This window comes from Chlorocebus sabaeus, chromosome 8 (genome assembly GCF_047675955.1).
Source record: "Chlorocebus sabaeus isolate Y175 chromosome 8, mChlSab1.0.hap1, whole genome shotgun sequence".
In the NCBI taxonomy this organism is placed as follows: Eukaryota; Metazoa; Chordata; class Mammalia; order Primates; family Cercopithecidae; genus Chlorocebus; species Chlorocebus sabaeus.
The window spans coordinates 104,370,907-104,389,127 of NC_132911.1; the positions used below are offsets into that span (position 1 = coordinate 104,370,907).

At 43.9% G+C, this 18,221-nt stretch overlaps 1 protein-coding gene across 8 annotated transcripts in view; it reads right to left on the reverse strand.

Moving 5' to 3' along the window:
* SNX31 (sorting nexin 31) overlaps positions 1-18,221 on the reverse strand; it is an 84,681-nt gene that overhangs the window by 40,408 nt on the left and 26,052 nt on the right. For all 8 annotated transcript variants that reach the window (XM_073018255.1, XM_073018256.1, XM_038000234.2 and 5 more), the window contains 2 exons: positions 16,070-16,134; positions 4,307-4,417 (listed from right to left, as the gene is read on the reverse strand). In XM_073018255.1, the coding sequence (XP_072874356.1) occupies positions 4,307-4,417; positions 16,070-16,134 (176 nt within the window). The remainder of the gene's footprint in view (positions 1-4,306; positions 4,418-16,069; positions 16,135-18,221) is intronic.

The window sequence follows — 18,221 nt, forward strand, 5'->3', positions numbered from 1 at the left end:
AATCAGTCCCACCACAGTGGACAGAGGCTGGTCGCAGTTGAGGTTGGTCATCCCATCTCAGATGCGGACAGGCTCCCCGATCGTCTTGGTCTTTATTTTCCCCTGGAGGGCAGCAGCCGTGCTCCATGAACATCTGTCCTTCTGTGATGTCTGTCCCTGGAGCCTGCACACTAATTTACCTTCCTGTGGGCTGCATTACCAGCTATTTGGAAAAGGATCACTCCCCGCCGCTTGGCTGGCATACAAACATGCACATGCTACTGCCCACCTTTGGCACGCCAGGCCTGCTCCACCTTGATGTTTCCTGCGATGGTCAACTGTCATTTACTATGATGTTTGCAAAAAAATCTCAGATCCCAGGCACAGGTTGCCTTCCTTCACATTCCTCTTTGACTTTTGTATCAAACAGCTTTCATTTCAACACCAGTAGCTTCATTTTTGCCATCAGCCTATCAGGTGTCACCTCACAGCATTGGACATCTACTCATGCTCCCTTAGCAGAAACTTCTACATGACCACAGGCTACCTCCCTCTTTAACACTGGGCTCTCGAGTAATTTCTTTATACTCCTGGTCTTAACTCACTAAATCACCTCTGTAACACTCAAGGAGTCGCCTCCAAGTACTGCCCTCGAGAGCTGCTTTACCCACGGCTCCCAGTTCTCTAGGTAGCAGTTGTACAAATACCAGGCTCACAGGGGCCTTCTCTTGTCGGAGATACATAAATTACCCCCAGGAAGCAGTCTGATTAGGTGGCTGGTATGAGTGGGTGTTCTCAGCATAGCTTTGAAAATAAAGAGCAGCTCAGGAATAGCTTCACCACTTTCAAAGTAATTCCCTTTCCCCTTCTTTCTGTCTCTCTCTTTCCCCCATGCTTTGGGTTGCAAAACGACCAAAAGCCAAATGCAGTGGGTGAGTGTGTGGTAGGTGACAGCATAGTAAAGACATCTTTCCCAGAGTAAACCTGACCCAGGTCCACTCAAATTAGATTTCCTTCTTTTCTGTCTAATTTAGGGAAAACAAGAAGCTTACATGCCAAGGCAGATAGAGGAAAGGCATGGGGACAAAAGGAGAATGAAGAAGCTTTTCACATTCATAAAGACATAAATATAAACACCTTCTTTTGGGAAGAGTGAGCATCAGCAAAAAAACACATAACAATATTTTTCCTCTTAGCAAATGTTAATGATGATTCAAAACACGAACACTATCACTAGCACCACAGTAGTCCTAGATTTTAGCTTGCTGCTGGCCCTTAAAGAGCCCACTGAGGCCCAGCACAGTGGCTCATGCCTGTAATCCCAGCACTTTGGAAGGCCAAGGTGAGTGGATCACCTAAGGTCAGGAGTTGGAAACCAGCCCGGCCAACATGGTGAAACCCGTCTTTACTATAAAAAAAAAAAAAAAAAAAAAAAAAAAAATTAGCTGGGCATGGTGGCATGTGCTTGTAATCCCAGCTACTCAGGAGCTGAGGAAGGAGAATCGCTTGAACCTGGGAGGCGGAGGTTGCAGTGAGCCAAGATCGCGCCACTGCACTCCAGCCTAGGCGACAAGAGTGAAACTCCATTTCAAAACAAACAAAAAAAAGAGACCATTGAAAAGTAAAAGGCAGGCTGTGGGTAAGGCAAACCTGGGGAAGCAAAGTGAGAATGGCAGCAAGTGTGCTGGAGAAGATGCAGAAGGTGATTTTTACTTACAAAACTTAAATTACGGTTTTATGCAAGCTAGAGAATTTCCCAGCTCTTGGAAGGAAATTCACACCTGTCGCTGGCCAAGTGATCACTTCACCTGTTACGGAAACTACCACTTCTAGGGTAGAACCTCCAGTTCAACTTATCTGGTCTGATGATGTCAGTGTCTTGGGTCTGAATTTCTCACAAGCCAACGTGATTGGAAGAGAGGAAGCACATTTTTCTGACTGCGAATATACCTCATCAAATGTATGCTATTAGTTTCCAGGGAAACGGACAAAATAGATAGTACCACAGAATGCTATTCAGCACTCCCTCCAATATCAATATCAATACCAACACCAATAATGATCAATAAACACAACTGCCATTGTCTCAGGAACGTGAACTATTTCTATAATTATTTACTTGGACATTGTCTGTAAAGTAACTTACCCAAATTCACACAGTCCTTACACAGCAGCACTGCACAGTTGTGTGTTGCTTAATGACAGGAATACAGTCTGAGAAATGCATCGTCAGGTGATTTTGTTGTTGTGTGAACACCACGAAGTGAACTTACACAAATCTAAATGGCATTGCCTACTATATGCCTAGGCTAGATGGTATGGCCTGTTGTTCCTCGGCTACAAGCCTGTTAGCCCAGGTTTATAGTAGTATAGTAGGCATGTTACTGTACTAAATACTGTAGGCAACTGTAATATTGGTGTATCTAAACATATCTATTGTTATTATTATTATTATTGGAGTTGGAGTCTTGCTCTGTGGCCCAGGCTGGAGTACAGTGGCATGATTTCGGCTCACCGCAAGCTCCGCCTCCCGGGTTCATGCCATTCTCCTGCCTCAGCCTCCTGAGTAGCTGGGACTACAGGCGCCCACCACCACGCCTGTCTAAATTTTTTTGTATTTTTTAGTAGAAACGGGGTTTCGCCATGTTAGCCAGGATGGTCTCAATCTCCTGACCTTATAATCTGCCCGCCTCGGCCTCCCAAAGTGCTGGGATTGCAGGCATGAGCCACCGTGCCCGGCCAAAACATATCTAGACATAGAGAAAGTACAGTAAAATATTGTATCATAAACTTACGGGACCATCATTGTATATGCAGTCCAATGTTGACAGAAACATCATTATTATGTGGCACATGACTGTAATTTGAATCCAGGACTCATTCTAAACCCAGAAGATAGAAGACCCCAAACTACCACTACCACCACCTTCAGCTGCAGGCATGTCTAGTTTGGTCAGCAAGCCCAGTGTGTGAAAAAAGAAGTCAATGATAATGTCTTTGGGCAAGGGAGGTGCTCTCTCCTGTTCTGAACAATTCCATCCATTTCCAAATTATCTCTGATCCTGCAGCTGCCCCTGACCTACCTGCCTGGCCCTAGACACATGCAGTCTGTGGCTCCGACTCTATCACTGCCTTCCTACTCCTCCTTCATTTATGAGTCGGTCTCCCACTTCTAGATCCTGGGCAATTGAGGTTTTTGTGTTTGGGATACAAACTTCCTCAAGCATCAAGGACCTTTGATACTTTTTAGAAAGACAATGCTGGAAATTGATACAGAAGATTAGCAAGACTGGAAGCAGGGAGATTAGTTTAGGGGCAGCAGTAGAGGTCTAGCTGCGAAACGATAAAGGCTGGAACTACGGTTGGGATGTAGGATGGAGAGGAGGAAACGGAGAGGCGATGAATATGAGAGAAGCTGGAGATACAGGAATAGGTTAAGTCAAGGCAGGCCGGAAGAGCTAGCAGCCAAAATGGGAGGACTTCCATTTCTCAGCTCAGAAAGGGTCAGACGCCATAACCCAAAAACAAGAACTTTCTGTCCTTTGAAGAGTACTAGAAACTTTCTGACTCTTCTTCATGTTTATAACTTTATATTTTCTCTTGTGTGTTTCTCTGGAGGATTAGAGCTAAAACCTTCCAGATGAAAACGGCCTGGGAGCTGACCCCGGGGGAGCAGGATATGGGTGTGAGGAGACAGCCCTCCCTCTGCAGCCCCGCTTAGCAGATGGAAAAGGGGTCTGGGAGGCAGAGCTGCTGAAGAAGGATGAAGCCTTCTGGGTCTTGTCCTGTCGGTCCTCAGAGAGTGGACTACAACTCACGTCTGGGCCCTCTGCACCCAGAATTAGCCCTGACAGAGCAGTGGTTTCAAGAATTTTCCCTATGGGAGAATAGGAACCTTCAAGAACTCCCCTGTCACCCTCTGCCAGGAAGTGTCACCCGCACACCTAGGTATGACCTGTTTCAGACTCTGCCAAGCCCCACTTTCCTTCCTGCTCCCAACGATGGGACACCCAATAATAAAGCATTTTACATATTTCCAGGCCACATTCCTGGCTAAGTTCCAAGGAAGTGCCAGGAGCCTTCCAAGAGATCTCTGGAAAATTGGTGCCCCCAGGGAGGGTGAAATCAAAGAGGCCCTGGAGGATTGGCTGTGTCTCCAGTTCCTTGGTTGTTCTCCCAGGAAATGCCAGTACCTCTGCAGATAATCATCCACAGAGTAAAACAACAGGCCAGAAGCTCCTGGAAGGCAGCTGTATCCCACTCTCTGCTTTCCAAACAGAACAATCCCTAGATTCAGTTCAGGAGCTGGAGTTTAAACAAAGCTTACCTCTAGGACTCTTTCAGCAGTGTCTGATGTTATAATTTCGATTTTAATACTCTCTTCATTGGGCAGAAATATGTCCAGATAAGCTTTCTTGGGGGTGATGTCAAATGTATTCTATAAGTAAAAGAAAAGCAAAATAAATTTCCACACCATTTTTTTTTTTTGGAGGTGGAGTCTCACACCATTGCCCAGGCTGGAGTGCAGTGGTGTGATCTCAGCTCACTGCAACCTCTGCCTCCCAGGTTCAAGCGATTCTCCTGCCTCAGCCTCCTGAGTAGCTGGGATCACAGGCACCTACCACCACATCCAGCTAATTTTTATATTTTTAGTAGAGATGGGGTTTTACTGTGTTGGCCAGGCTGGTCTCAAACTCCTGACCTCAGGTGATCCACCCTCCTCGGCCTCCCAAAATGTTGGGACTACAGGCCTGAGCCACCGCACTCGGCCTCCACACCATTTTTTAAAGCTGCACCATTGGAGCAAGGGAAAAATCCACAGCTTCCTTTTTTGGTGCTCTTCTAGCATATTGTACCCAAAGCTCCCAAGAGCCAAGTACAGAGATTGGGAGGGTTGTTTTGCGGAGTATAGCAGAGACAAGGCAAAGAAGTAACATGAAACTTAAAGAATTTCCAAGTAAACAACTGAGTATCTATATTGGAGAAAACAGCTTTTGATAAAGTCCACATCCTTGACAGTCTCAGAATTAACTTGCCCAGTTTTCAGTATTTCCAAGCATCTCTAAAGCCCATATCCCTGATTCTTTCTGACACTAATTGTGGGTGGGGGCAGGGGGAAGGTGTTTCCATGTAACAACCAATTCTCCAATTCTTGAACATCACAACGGCTGTCCAACAATTCAATTCGATTCTAACAGGCTTTACTTGGAGTTAGCATCAAATCCCACAAGTTTAAGGGCTCAGCTTCACAAGACTACCCCCTTCACATGCCAGCAGCAAATATGGGGCCCAAGTCACCCACATTTCTTCCCAGCTGCCTGCAAATTCTGGTTTCCATGACCCCCTCTCAGGTTTGACAGTTTGCTAGAACAACTCACAAAGTGAAGGAAAACGGTGTACTTACTATTACTGGCTTATTGTAAAGGCTACAACTCAGAAACAGCCAAAGGGAGGAGATGCACAGAGCAAGGTGTGGGTGGGGTTTCCATGCTCTCTTTGGGTGCCCCACCCTCCCAGCACGGCCACGTGCTCACCAACCGGGAAGCTCTTCAAACCCCATTGCTTAGCGGGGTTGTTTTTGGAGGTGCCATTATGAAGCTCCTCAAACCCCATTGCTTAGGGGTTTCTTATGGAGGTCCATGACATAGGCATAATTGATTAAATCATGGGCCACTGGTGACTAAACTCAACCTCCGGCCACTCTCCCTTCCCCAGAGGCCGAGGGTTGGCCGGTGGGGGCTGAAAGTAATCATGCCGCGGTCTTTCAGGTGACCAGTCCGCATCCTGATGCTACCTCGGAGTCCCTCAGCCAAGAATCATCTCATCAGCATAAACTCAGGCAATGCTGAAAGGTGCTTGCTATGGATAACAAAAGGCAGTCCTAACACTAAGGAAATTCCTAGGAGCTCTGTGCCAGGAACTGAGGACAAAGATCAAATTGGTTTTTTATTATACCCACCAAATATGCAGTAATTTATGATTTTGCTATAGCAAAAATCTCAGCTGCACAAACTGTGAGGCCAGTGAAGGGAAGTGAGTTGCCATCCAGTGAGTGAGTTTCCAGCTGAAGGAGCAGCCCCAGTTGGACACAGCTCTGTGGGCTTAAGCATCCTGCAAGGGGAAGGAGGTGTACTAGAAGCAGGAACAAATCTGGGGACTTGTGACATTCTCAGGATGGAGCTGGAGACATTGCTAGGCCATCAGAGTTCAGGGAAGCACGGGCTGAGTTGCTACTCCAGCTGCTATAGGGAGAGGGAGGACCCCAGGAGGAGGCAGGGTCCAGAAAGGCCAGCGGCTGCCCACTTGGGGCCTCGCAGGGCAGCGATCTGGCGGTAGATGGTTCCTTGGCATCTCCTGAAGGTGATGCTGTCAGTCCACAGACCTGCTTCGTCTCTGACTGATTGAGATCACAGCCTTTCTCATTCCAGATTCCCTGAGAGGATTCAACTCTAATGCCCCAAGGCATCCACAGCACATAATAAATTAACTTCTCTCCTAGGCATTCAGAATGGTACTGGTCATGTAACATCTCCAGGAAAATGGAGAAAGCAGTCACATCATCTTCTGTGTTTGGAGACTGCTATATAAGCCGGAATACTAGTCACACAGTGCAGGTGGCAGTGGCGGGAAAGTAACCTCCTTTTTTTTTAGACTAAGACATTTATGGTATACACCTGAATTTGTGGTGCGAAAATCTGATACCCATTGCACACATTCTGTATCATGTTTAAAATAATTTCAACTTTTTTTTTAGGATCAAGGGGTACACTTGCCATTTTGTTACATGGATTTATTGCATGATGCTGAGGTTTGGGGTACAATTGATCCCATCACCTTCCAGGTGTCAGGATGTAAAAGGGAAGATCCAAATGACCAATCAGGAGATTACTGGGGGACCACAAAGTTGGAGCTCGGGTCAGCTGACCAGGTGAGACCCTGTCCCCACCACGGGCAACAGCTCCCCTTTCCTCAGCCCCCTGGACCTTTCAGACACAACAGATGCTGCAGGCTTCACAGGGACCTGGGGAGCCCCAGCAACTCAATCACATTGCTCAGTGACCCCAAAAGGCTGATCACATTAGCAACAGGCTTATTTTTCATCATTTCATTATCAAAGGGCAAGTTTTGACTTTACATTTTAATTCCTCCCCACCACATGCTTACAATTACTAAATTTCTATGATTCTGAATCTAAGTTCTTTAGAAGAGAAAATCTGCTCTCTTCTACATTCAAAGAATTAGTACAAAAAAAGCAATATAATTTGTGTGTTATATCTACATATATAAGAACCTGTGTATACAGCACATCGTTTATGGATAAAATATCTATATATTTATTATACACAAATATTTTATTAGATCGTGATTCTGATCATTGGGCTCATTGTTTCACATATAGGAGCTCACTTAATTCTCACAACAATCCATGAGGCATATACACTGACTAATCCCATTATTTTTTCAGATGAAGTAAAGGTTCACAAAGGTTAAATAACTTGCCCAGGCCGAGCACGGTGGCTCATGCCTGTAATCCCAGCACTTTGGGAGGCTGAAGTGGGTGGATCACCTGAGGTCAGGAGTTTGAGACCAGCTTGGCCAACATGGTGAAACCTTATATCTACTAAAAGAAAAATAAAAAATTAAATACATTTTTAAAAAAATTAGCCGGGTGTGGTGGTGGGGTGGTGGGTACCTATAATCCCAGCTACTTGGGAGGCTGAGGCAGGAGAACTGCTTGAACCTGGGAGGTGGAGGTTACAGTGAGCTGAGATTGCACCACTGCACTCAAACCTGGGTGACAGAGCAAGACTCCATCTCAAAAAAAACAAAAACCAAAAAGATAACTTCTCCAAGGACACACTGCTAGTTGATGACAGAGGCAAAACTCAAGGCCAGCTCCATGTGACTTTAGGTTCTAAACAGTGTAAACCTCTCCCCCAGCTGGCCCAGAAGCCTGGCACCCCAATGTGAGAGCTGCAGTCCTCTTTTCACTCTCAAAAGCATCCCAGTTTGGATAAGCTCTACGGCTGCCCTAGCTCTAAGCTACCATGTGTTAAGCTGCCTCTCTCCATGTAGAAGAGAGTTAACATTTGACTTACTGGCAACAGGTAAAAATAACGAAGTCAAAGAAAGATTCAGAAAGGTGTTTCAACACTCATATCCAGTCAGATTCTGAGACCTCCATATTTCCCATCTTAAATGATCTCTTGAGTCCATCTCCATCTCACCACCAGCACCTTGGCCCAGCTAACATCCCCTCTGCCCTAGACTCCCCACTTCAATGAGCTCCTTACAAGTCTCCTTGCTTCTGTTCTCCTCCCCTCCCAAGCAGTCCTCACACGGCAGCCTGAGATATATTTTTTAAATGCAAACCTAAAAATGTCCCTTTCTTGCTTAAAACCCTCCACCATCCTAACATTATTCATAGGTCACCCGACTCTTTGTCATTGGTCAGGATAAGAGGAATTGGTGACCCACTGCCCGTTACTGCCTTTCCTCCTCCTGATTGCACGTCCTCCAAGTTTCGACGCTCAGCGCAATTCTCACTCCCTTGGAAGGAGGAAGGAAGGGCAAGGTCCTCGCCTTCAGCTGAGGCTGCTAATCTTAAAGCAAATGGAGGGAAGCTGTGTGAGAATAAAGTCAATGTACAGAAGAGCAGGGTTTGGGGTAGGGGTGAGAAGTGGGAGCCAGCCAACCTTCCATGACCTGTGAGTTAAATAAACAAATTTCTCTTTTGTGATTTTGGCCTTGACAATGAAAATCACCTGACTAATTGGAAGTAGTTGAGTTCTACCTTCTCTACTGTAAATGCTTAGTTGTAGAATGTTCTTGGCTTTTTTTTTTACGCTTAATTAGTTTAAAGCCAGGTTAGATGGCTGCCTAGAAGGTAAGCTCCTTCAGAGTAGGATTATGTGGTGAATTTATCTTGAAGAGTGCCCTGTACAAACAGACATTTAATAATCTTGGTTCCATATTTCTCAAAATAATCCAAGTGAGAAAAGAAAAATAACTAGCATAGTAGTGTCCAAAATGGGGCATTTGCCAGGCGCGGTGACTCACACCTGTAATCCCAGCACTTTGGGAGGCTGAGGTGGGCAGGTCATTCGAGGTCAGGAGTTTGAGACCAGCCTGGCCAGCGTGGTGAAACCCTGTCTCTAGTAAAATACAGAAATTAGCTGGGCGTGGTGGCACATGCCTGTAATCTCAGCTACTTGAGGCTGAGGCAGGAGAATTGCTTGAACCCAGGAGGCGGAGGTTGCAGTGAGCTGAGATTGCACCACTGCACTCCAGCCTGGGCGACAGAGCAAGACTCCCTCTTAAAATAAAAATAAAAAAATATATATATACACACATATATACACACACATATAATAAATTAAATGGGGACATTTAAAAATGGAGTGTTGATATATGAACTTCCCTCTATAGCCCATGACTGCATACTTATCCTACAGATATGTAAGAAGAGAATATTAAGGTTAAAGCCTCCAATGTTCTGTTTTGACGTCGCAGCACTGGCTTTGGCTGACGTAATCTCCTCTCAGTAGAGAACCTGCACATCAAGGGAGGCAAGAGGTTAAAGAGCCACCCGACCCGCAGCCATTGGCCAGGATGGACAAATAGGTTGGCAACTGCACTCACTTTCCTTCCTCCTTCTGTCACACCCTACTGGTTTGTATTACTCTGTTCTCACATTGCTATAAAGAAATACCTGAGATGCGGTAATTTTTATATAGAAAAGAGGTTTAATTGGCTCACTGTTCTGCAAGCTGTACAGGAAGCGTGATGCTGTCAGCTACTCAGTTTCTGGGAAGGCCTCAGGAAGCTTATAATCCTGGTGGAATGTGAAGGGCAAGCAGGCATGTCTTACATGGCTGGAGCAGGAGCAAGGGTGGGTGAAGGTGCCACACGCTGTTAAACAACCAGATCTCGTGAGAACTCACTCACCGTCACGAGAACAGCAACAAGGGGATAGTGCTAAACCATTCATGAGAAACCACCCATGATCCAATCACCTCCTGCCAGGCTCCACCTCCAACACTGGGAACTACAATTCAACATGGGATTTGGTGGAGAACAGAAAACCAAACAGTTGCCGCACCCAGTGGAATTCTGACTCACATTCATCTTCAACCTCATCCACTTTCCCCAAGACTCCAGCCACACTCTCCTCCCTCATTCCCACCAGCTAACCTCACTTCCTATTAGTCACAGAGAAAACAGCAAGATGGGAACTTACTCGACTTCCACTCACCGTCCAGCCTTAGACCCTGCCTGTAGCCTTGCCCTATCTTTCTTTGTCCTACACTCAATTTAAAATGTGCCCTTCCTCCACCTGATCCCAGACCTTGTGCGGTTCTCCTTCCAGAAGGACTTGGAGCCACTGATTATCAAGGTCCCTCCTGCATACTGCCATCTTCCACTTCCCCTTCTCTACCGGCTCCTACTCACCAGCAAACAACAGAAACTTAGAGACTTTGGGGAGATCATCTCTAAGGGAAAGAACCTGATGTGCTTGACTATGGGGAAAATTCTGTCTTGAGCACTGCTATATAATGGAAGGAGTTAGTCATATGTTTTGAGACAACTAAGCATATTTTTTTTCTTTTAAGTGATTCAGTTTTAACTCCAGTTGGTGGGGGTGCCAGGGGATGTGGTGACAGGACTTAATTTTTTAAAATTAATTTTAAATTTTAAAATTTAAAAGTAAAAATTTTTAAATTATTCAAAATTAAGGACTTAATTTTTTAAAATTAAAGTTGGGGAGAAGGGAAGAATAGAAGAAGTGACATAAGAAAGCTGAAATCCTCACCCCCATCACAGTCAGTGGATAGGGTTTAAAAATTGAAGAATAATAGCTGGGTGCTATGGCATATACCTATAATCCCAGCTCCTGGAGAAGCTGAGGAGGAAGGATCACTTGAGCCCAGGAGATGGAGTCCTGGGCAACATAGTGAGATCCTGTATCTAGAAAAAATAAAATGAAGAAAAAGATATATATATATATATATATATATATATATATAATTAGCCTCCATATTTTTAAATATCTGAAGAAAAAGCTGTAAGATTTGAAAGTCATTGCCTCTGGAGGACAGGGGAGTGTTATAATCCTTTTTAGCACTATCTCACTGTTATTTTTAGATTTTTAACTTTTATTCCATCCATTGTATCTATTTCATTTTCCTAACTATAAGCACATTTTGCTTTGGTAAGTAAACAAACATTTCAGGGCAATATAATAAAGAGGAGAATTGATGGCATCAAAAGATCTTTGTGTGACAAGATCAAAGCAACCACAAAACAGATCAAACAAGTTTAGAGTGGAAATCAAAGAATAATTTGGCTCTATTCATGATATTTGAATTTTACTAGAATGTTTTAATGTATTACTTACAAAATTAATGAAATGTAAAAGCAATACAAAAACCAATTGGAGGGAAAAGTCAACCTGGTAGAATTGGCTTGTATAAAAAACAAAGCATTAAATAAGCTGCTATCTTTTTTTTGTTTGTTTTGAGTCAGGGTCTTGCTCTGTTGCGCAGGCTTGAGTACAGTGGGTTGATCGCAGCCCACTGCAGCCTCAAAGCTCTGGACTCAAGCAATCCTCCTGCCTCAGCCTCCAGAGTAGCTGGGGCTATAGACACATGCCACTGCCCCCATCTAAATATCTCTTATTATTATTTTTTTGTAGAGACAGAGTCTCATTATGTTGCCCAGGCTGGTCTTCAACTCCTGGCCTCAAGGAATTCTCCCCCAAAGTTCTGGGATTACAGGTGTGAGCCACTTGCCATGCACTTGGCCCAGCTGCCATACTGATCTATGATGCAGCAGGAATGAAAAAACACAATTCATACTAGAAAACTAACAAAAACACATTCATTTTAAAGAAACCTCAAAATCTGCCAATACATGGGCTGCCTTAACACGTTTTAAAATATGTGCTTTGTTGCTATTCTGCTCTGAGGCAGAGGAACATTCTTAAGAATGTTTCCCATTTCCCTTGTAGAGAGATGACAGTGGCCCATCATTGCAAGTGATGAGGTTTTGAGCCTGGTGAATCTGCATATGGATTTTCCTGGATGGGCACCATGGCTGTTAGACATTCCTCTGCCTCCGAGCAGAATAGCAACAAAGCGCACTGATCTCCTTGAAAAATTAAAAGATTTCTCCAGTTGTTAAATTCAACTCAATTCAACTCAAAAGGAGCACGTATTTTAAAACGTGTTGAGGCTCTGGGAAGTGACTGTTACCTCTGTCCTGACCTGTCTTTAGAGGCAGACAGAAAACAATGAAAAGGAAAGCATCCTTGAAGAAACTTACAAATAGCCTGAGGTTTTCAGAAGGGCTGCCAAGTGCAGTGAAAATTGAACCTGGTCAGGAAGGAGGGAATTAGAAGTCTCAAAGTGCTGCAGAACTCAAGCAATGCATAAGCTGCCTGAAAGCAGTTAATCACGTGGTGCTCAGCCTGTCTGGGAGCCATACTCCGGGCCCCATTGGACACCACCTAGTGGCAGGGATGCTGAAGAGATATACAGACACTCCATCTTTGCAAAAGGCAATCTCTCAGCATGGCTGGGGAAAGAAAAGGGACTGGCATTAAGATTTTGCTTTTTAAAACCTATGTCTTGGCCAGGCGTGGTGGCTCACACCTATAATCCCAGCACTTTAGAAGGCCGAGATGGGTAGATCACCTGAGGTCAGAAGTTCAAGACCAGCCTGACCAACATGGAGAAACCCCATCTCTACTAAAAACACGAAAATTAGCCGGGCGTGGTGGCATGCACCTGTAGTCCCAGCAACTCGGGAGGCTGAGACAGGAGAATCGCTTGAACCCAGGAGGCGGAGGGAGTGACTACCTCGTATCTATTAACATTATGCCAGATGATATGTTTTTAGGGCATCAGTTAATTTAATCCTCAAAGCAACCCCAAGAGACAGGAGCTCTTCTCCCCATTTTACAGATGGGGAAACTGTGGCACAAAAAGCCTAAGTAAATTGACCCAAGTCATATAAATCAAAAGTAGGGTAGCCAAAATTTGAATCGAGGCCATCTCACTACTTAGCCTGAACTCTTAACCCCTAAACCAGGTCAGGGGATGTTGATCTTAGTCAATCAAAATATTAGAAGGCTAGATCATGGTATGAGGAGCTGTGGTTTAAAGCTTTGCTGCTAGACAGTCTGCTCAGGCCTTAGGGTAGAGTGTTCATAAGAAAGTGCTCAGAAACAAGAAACAAGAACTGGAAATACAACAGATTCGATGAATTCAACTCAGGCCCCCTCCCCAATACTGTGTCAGCAAACAGCTAGCTCACAACAGCAGCCCCTTTCAAAGCTGATTGATGACCTCAAGATAACTGGCAAAAGACCTATGCAAAAATCCTGCAAGAAAGGAGGAAAGAAATGTGACCAATGAAAGGCAAAAAACATATACCCAAAAAATTGCATCATTAAGCAGATGAAAATGATGGATGCGTTAATAAAAAGAAGGTGTTTCTGAAGGAAGACCTCAAAGAAGAGATAAAAGCCTCAAGAAATAAGATAACAAAAAGATATAAAAGTGAGCTGGCAAAGTTCATGGAAGAAATGGAAGAGGAAAATAAAGCCATTACAAAAGTGAAAATTGTGTTAGAAAAAGTAAAAAGAGGCACTGAAAAACACAGCTAGAGGTATAAGGCTTTTGTATGAAGTCACAAAGGCAAAATATTGAAGAACTAAAAGCCGGTATAAAACCTTTCAAATTATCAGGAAAATAAGATATACAAAACTGGCTGGGCAGGGTGGCTCATGCCTGTAATCCCAGCCCTTTGGGAGGCTGAGGCAGGAAGATCACAAGGTCAGGAGTTCAAGACCAGCCTGACCAACATGGTAAAAATCCTGTCTCTACTAAAAATACAAAAATTAGCTGGGCGTGGTGGCTCATGCCTTTAATCCCAGCTACTTGGGAGGCTGAGGCAATAGAATCACTTGAACCCGGAACGTGGAGGTTGCGGTGAGCCGAGATCATGCCACTGCACCCTAGCCTGGGCAACAAGAGCGAAACTCCGTCTGAAAAACAAACAAACAAGGATATATAAGACAAAGCTCAGAAACACTGAATGATCCCATGAATGACGGAAAGCAAAACCCATAATACACCCCCAAAAGGTGACTGAACTAAAGTCAAGTTACCATCATATGTGCAGATATAGAATGATCTGCAAAACATAGGTTTTAAACAGCAAGGTCAATTTAAAAAAAATTTTTTTTCGGGACAGAGTCTTGCTCTGTCACCCAGGCTGGATTGCAGTGGCACGATCTCAGCTCACTGTAACCTCCACCTCCCGGGTTCAAGCAATTCTGTCTCAGCCTCCCAAGTAGCTGGGATTGTAGGCGTGAGCCACCACAACCGGCTGAATTTTTATTTTTGTAGAGACAGGGGTTCACCACATTGGCCAGACTGGTCTCGAACTCCTGACCTCAGCTGATCTGCCCACCTCAGCCTCCCAAAGTGCTGGGATTACAGACGTGAGCCACAGCACCCAGCCATTAAAAAGCAAGTTCAAAAAGTGTGTTGAGTGTGCACTTGTTTATAAAATAAAATGTGTGTGTGTGTGTGTGCACGCGTATAGTCATGTACCCCTTAATGACATTTTGGTGAACAGCAAACTGCACATATGACAGTGGTCCCATAAGATGATAGTACCATATTTTTACCATGCCTTTTCTATGTCTAGATACAAAAATACCATGGTGTTACAGTTGTCTACAGTATGAAGTACTGTAACGTAGTATACAGGTTTGTAGCCTAGGGGCAGTAGGCTCTACTGTCTAGGTCTGTGTAAGTACACTCCATGGTGTTCACACAACGACAAAATCGCCTAATGATGCATGTGTCAGAACGAATCCATATTGTTAAGTGACACATGGTTGTGTGTGTGCATGTATGTATATATACGTGCATGTATGTATATATATGCATGCTTATATATGTGCAAGTATGTATAGCAAAAGAGCACTGTAAACTATTAGACTATAAACAACAGTTGTCACTAAGGAGGGGAATCATAAGGGAAGAAAAGTTACTTTTCATTATATACACTTGTGCTATTTGAATTTTACTATCATCACCATTTCCACAACAAACTTTTCAAAGAATAAGAAAGTATGTGTATATACAAACCATCATACAAATGTGAAAATATGAACCACTACAGAACAGAAGGCTCTAGGGCCATTTCTCAGGTTGAGTGGGCCAGTAAATATCCCAACATATTTGAACCCCTGTCTACATGAGACTGTTCTGAGAACCCAATAGGATTTTATTTTATAAATGAGTAAATAAACGAATGAAATGTGTTTCAGTTTTTGCAAATCCGATCCTTCCTCCCCTGGCTAAGGATCCAGTTAACTAGTATCGTATTACTGCAGAACATCAATTCTTTCAGTGCTTTTCCAGCCAAGCTCATACATACAGGCATAACAATGTTTCTTTATGTGCCATTAGAATGAGTGTTGTTCTGAACAAATGTACTTAACAGTTTCAGCCTAGGGAGCAAGTGACCCATGATTCTTTAGATCAACAAAGGAAAGGGAGTTGCTGTATGTCATTCTGTTCATGTTGAATTTTCTCCATGATTCATTTACAATAAAGGTAGAAGTAGAGAATACACAAGGAATAGCGGCACGGCCTGCTTTCCTGATGTCTTCACGGTGGCCCACTTGGAAATCTCAGCTACAGAAGCAGGGTCAGAGACATGTTATGGGAACCCTTAATGATAAAGGGTGTAGTTCTCGTACCATACTCGAAGGTCCTCTTCTTCATACCCTGTTTTGAGATGTATGATTCTTAGGCTACAGAAAAAGGGATCTACTTAATAAAATGAGCCAAAGGTCAAGTGACACACTTCACTTTCCATCTAAAGTCTAAACCTCCAAAAGGACAAAATAGGAACCATCCCCCAATTGACTTGAAATGAATATATTTTGCCCAAGTCCAGGCTCTGTGGGGCTGTGGCCAGTGCACACATGTGTGTGTACCTGCACACATGGTTCATGAAGAGTGTCCTGCAGAGGAATGATGGCCCCATTAAAGAAGAGCAAGCTTACCAGCTGTGCCAGTTTTAAAAACTCAACGAAGACATCACTTCTCAACACGTTTGGGTCCATGGTAACTGAAAAACATGGACGGTGAGCCAGGTTAGCATGGGCTGGGCTGGGCCTTGCCTATTAATTTTTGTGTCCTCCAGAGATCGCTCATGCCTTGCCAGTGCTCTGTCTCCTCCCTGAAGTGATGAATGTTGAAACCTTTCATATACAGGAAAATCCCCAAAGGTTGCCTCCTACAGGCAGCCTTAACAACAGGAACTCATGACACCCATCCAGGGTGACAGTGTTCCCAGGCATCTCACTTTATTTATACACACCCATACTACTCAACATCCATTTTGTTGTCCTACCAGGATGATAATGAAGTTTATATGAAGAATCAGAAAGATCTTAAAACCTACATCTAGACTCCCAGACTAACAAGACACAGGGTAATTTGAAAATTTAATTCAACCAAGAAACATCGATTGAGAGCACCTCTTTGGAGTCTCACCCAGTCCCCCAGGCTGGAGTGTAGTGACATGATCTTGGCTCACTGCAATGTCCGCCTCCTGGGTTAAGGTGATTCTCTTGCCTCAACCTCCAAAGTAGCTGGGGTTACAGGCACCCGCCACCACGCCTGGCTAATTTTTGTGTTTTTCGTAGAGATGGGGTTTCATCATGTTGGCCAGGCTAGTCTCAAATGCCCAAACTCAGGTGATCTGCCTGACTCGGCCTCCCAAAATGCTGGGATTACAGGTGTGAGCCACAGTGCCCGGCCAAGAGCACCCCTTTGAGTGATAGGAGTTCTCAAGATGTTACCAAAAAAAAAAAACCAATGACAAGGCAGCCAGAGAGATTTAAAATATTTCATTCTTCTATACTTAACAAAAACATTTTCACCCTTAGTTTTAAAGCTCCTGACACAAATAGCCAGGAGATATGGGCAGAGCAGATGGGGCAGACACACCCCCATGAGAACTGCAAACCCACAAAGTATGGCCCAGCCTGGTTCCTCCTGGTTCACCCCCCTTGCCACAGATCCCCTCCTATATCCTGTGTTACATACTTACTAGATGCTGCCAAATTTCTTTCTTCCTTCTGTTTTCATTACTGTTTTCCTTTTTTTTTTTTTTTTTTTTTTTTTTTTTTTTTTTTTTTTTTTTGAGATGGAGTCTTGCTCTGTCACCCAGGCTGGAGTGCAATGGCGTGATCTCAGCTCACTGCAACCTCCGCCTCCCGGGTTCAAGCAATTTCCTGCCTCATTCTCTCAAGTTGCTGGGATTGCAGGCATGTGCCACCATGCCCGGCCTGTTTTACTAATTTCATCAAACATTCTCTACCAGCATTTTTTATCACTGACTTCATTGCAGGCTGTGCCTTTCCCAAAAGACATCATGTTTTGCAAAATAAACAAAGAGAGAAAGTCCCTGCAACACGAGAAACTATTTATAAAAATCATTCTGTCTTTTCTGAGGGGTAATGCCCGGGGTGGAGGAGGGGGAAGCCCTTGCATTATTTTCCGCAATGGGGCATATAGTCAAACTATAAATAGCTATATTCATCAGCATAAATTATTGGGAATGAGGAAAGCTGCTGAAAAAGGTATTCACCCAACTGGTATTTACTGCATGACTATTAAGTACCAGTACTAGGCTAAAACTTTGTATATTTTAACTTATCTAATCTTCATGACAAACTCTGAGGTAAATTATTTCTATTTCACGGATCAAAAAAACAGAGGCTCAGAGAAGGTAGGTATCTTGCCCAAGGTCACACAGCTGGTAAGGAACTAAAGTGGGATTTGACACTGGGTCTGATTCTAGAACCTGTGCTCTGAGTCATGAGGCGAAGCCGTACTGTCTTCTTACCTGACCTTGTCAAAGAGGGTACACAAGTCATTCTGATAAGAATAAAGACCAGTCCTGGAAAAGCAAAACCTTAAGCAGTGTGATCACTTGTAAAAAGGCCAGGTATTAAAGGAGCATTTTGCTAAGACATGAGAAAACAAACCAAGGGAGAATGAAAATTCAAAAGATATTACATTTTGAACTTGAACTTTGAAAGAGCTCATTCGGTAGGTCTAAAAAGAAGTATGGTCCCATGACCAAAAAAAAAAAAGTTAATAGGAAATAGATGGCTTCTAGAATTTTTACGTACTATGTTTAAGAAA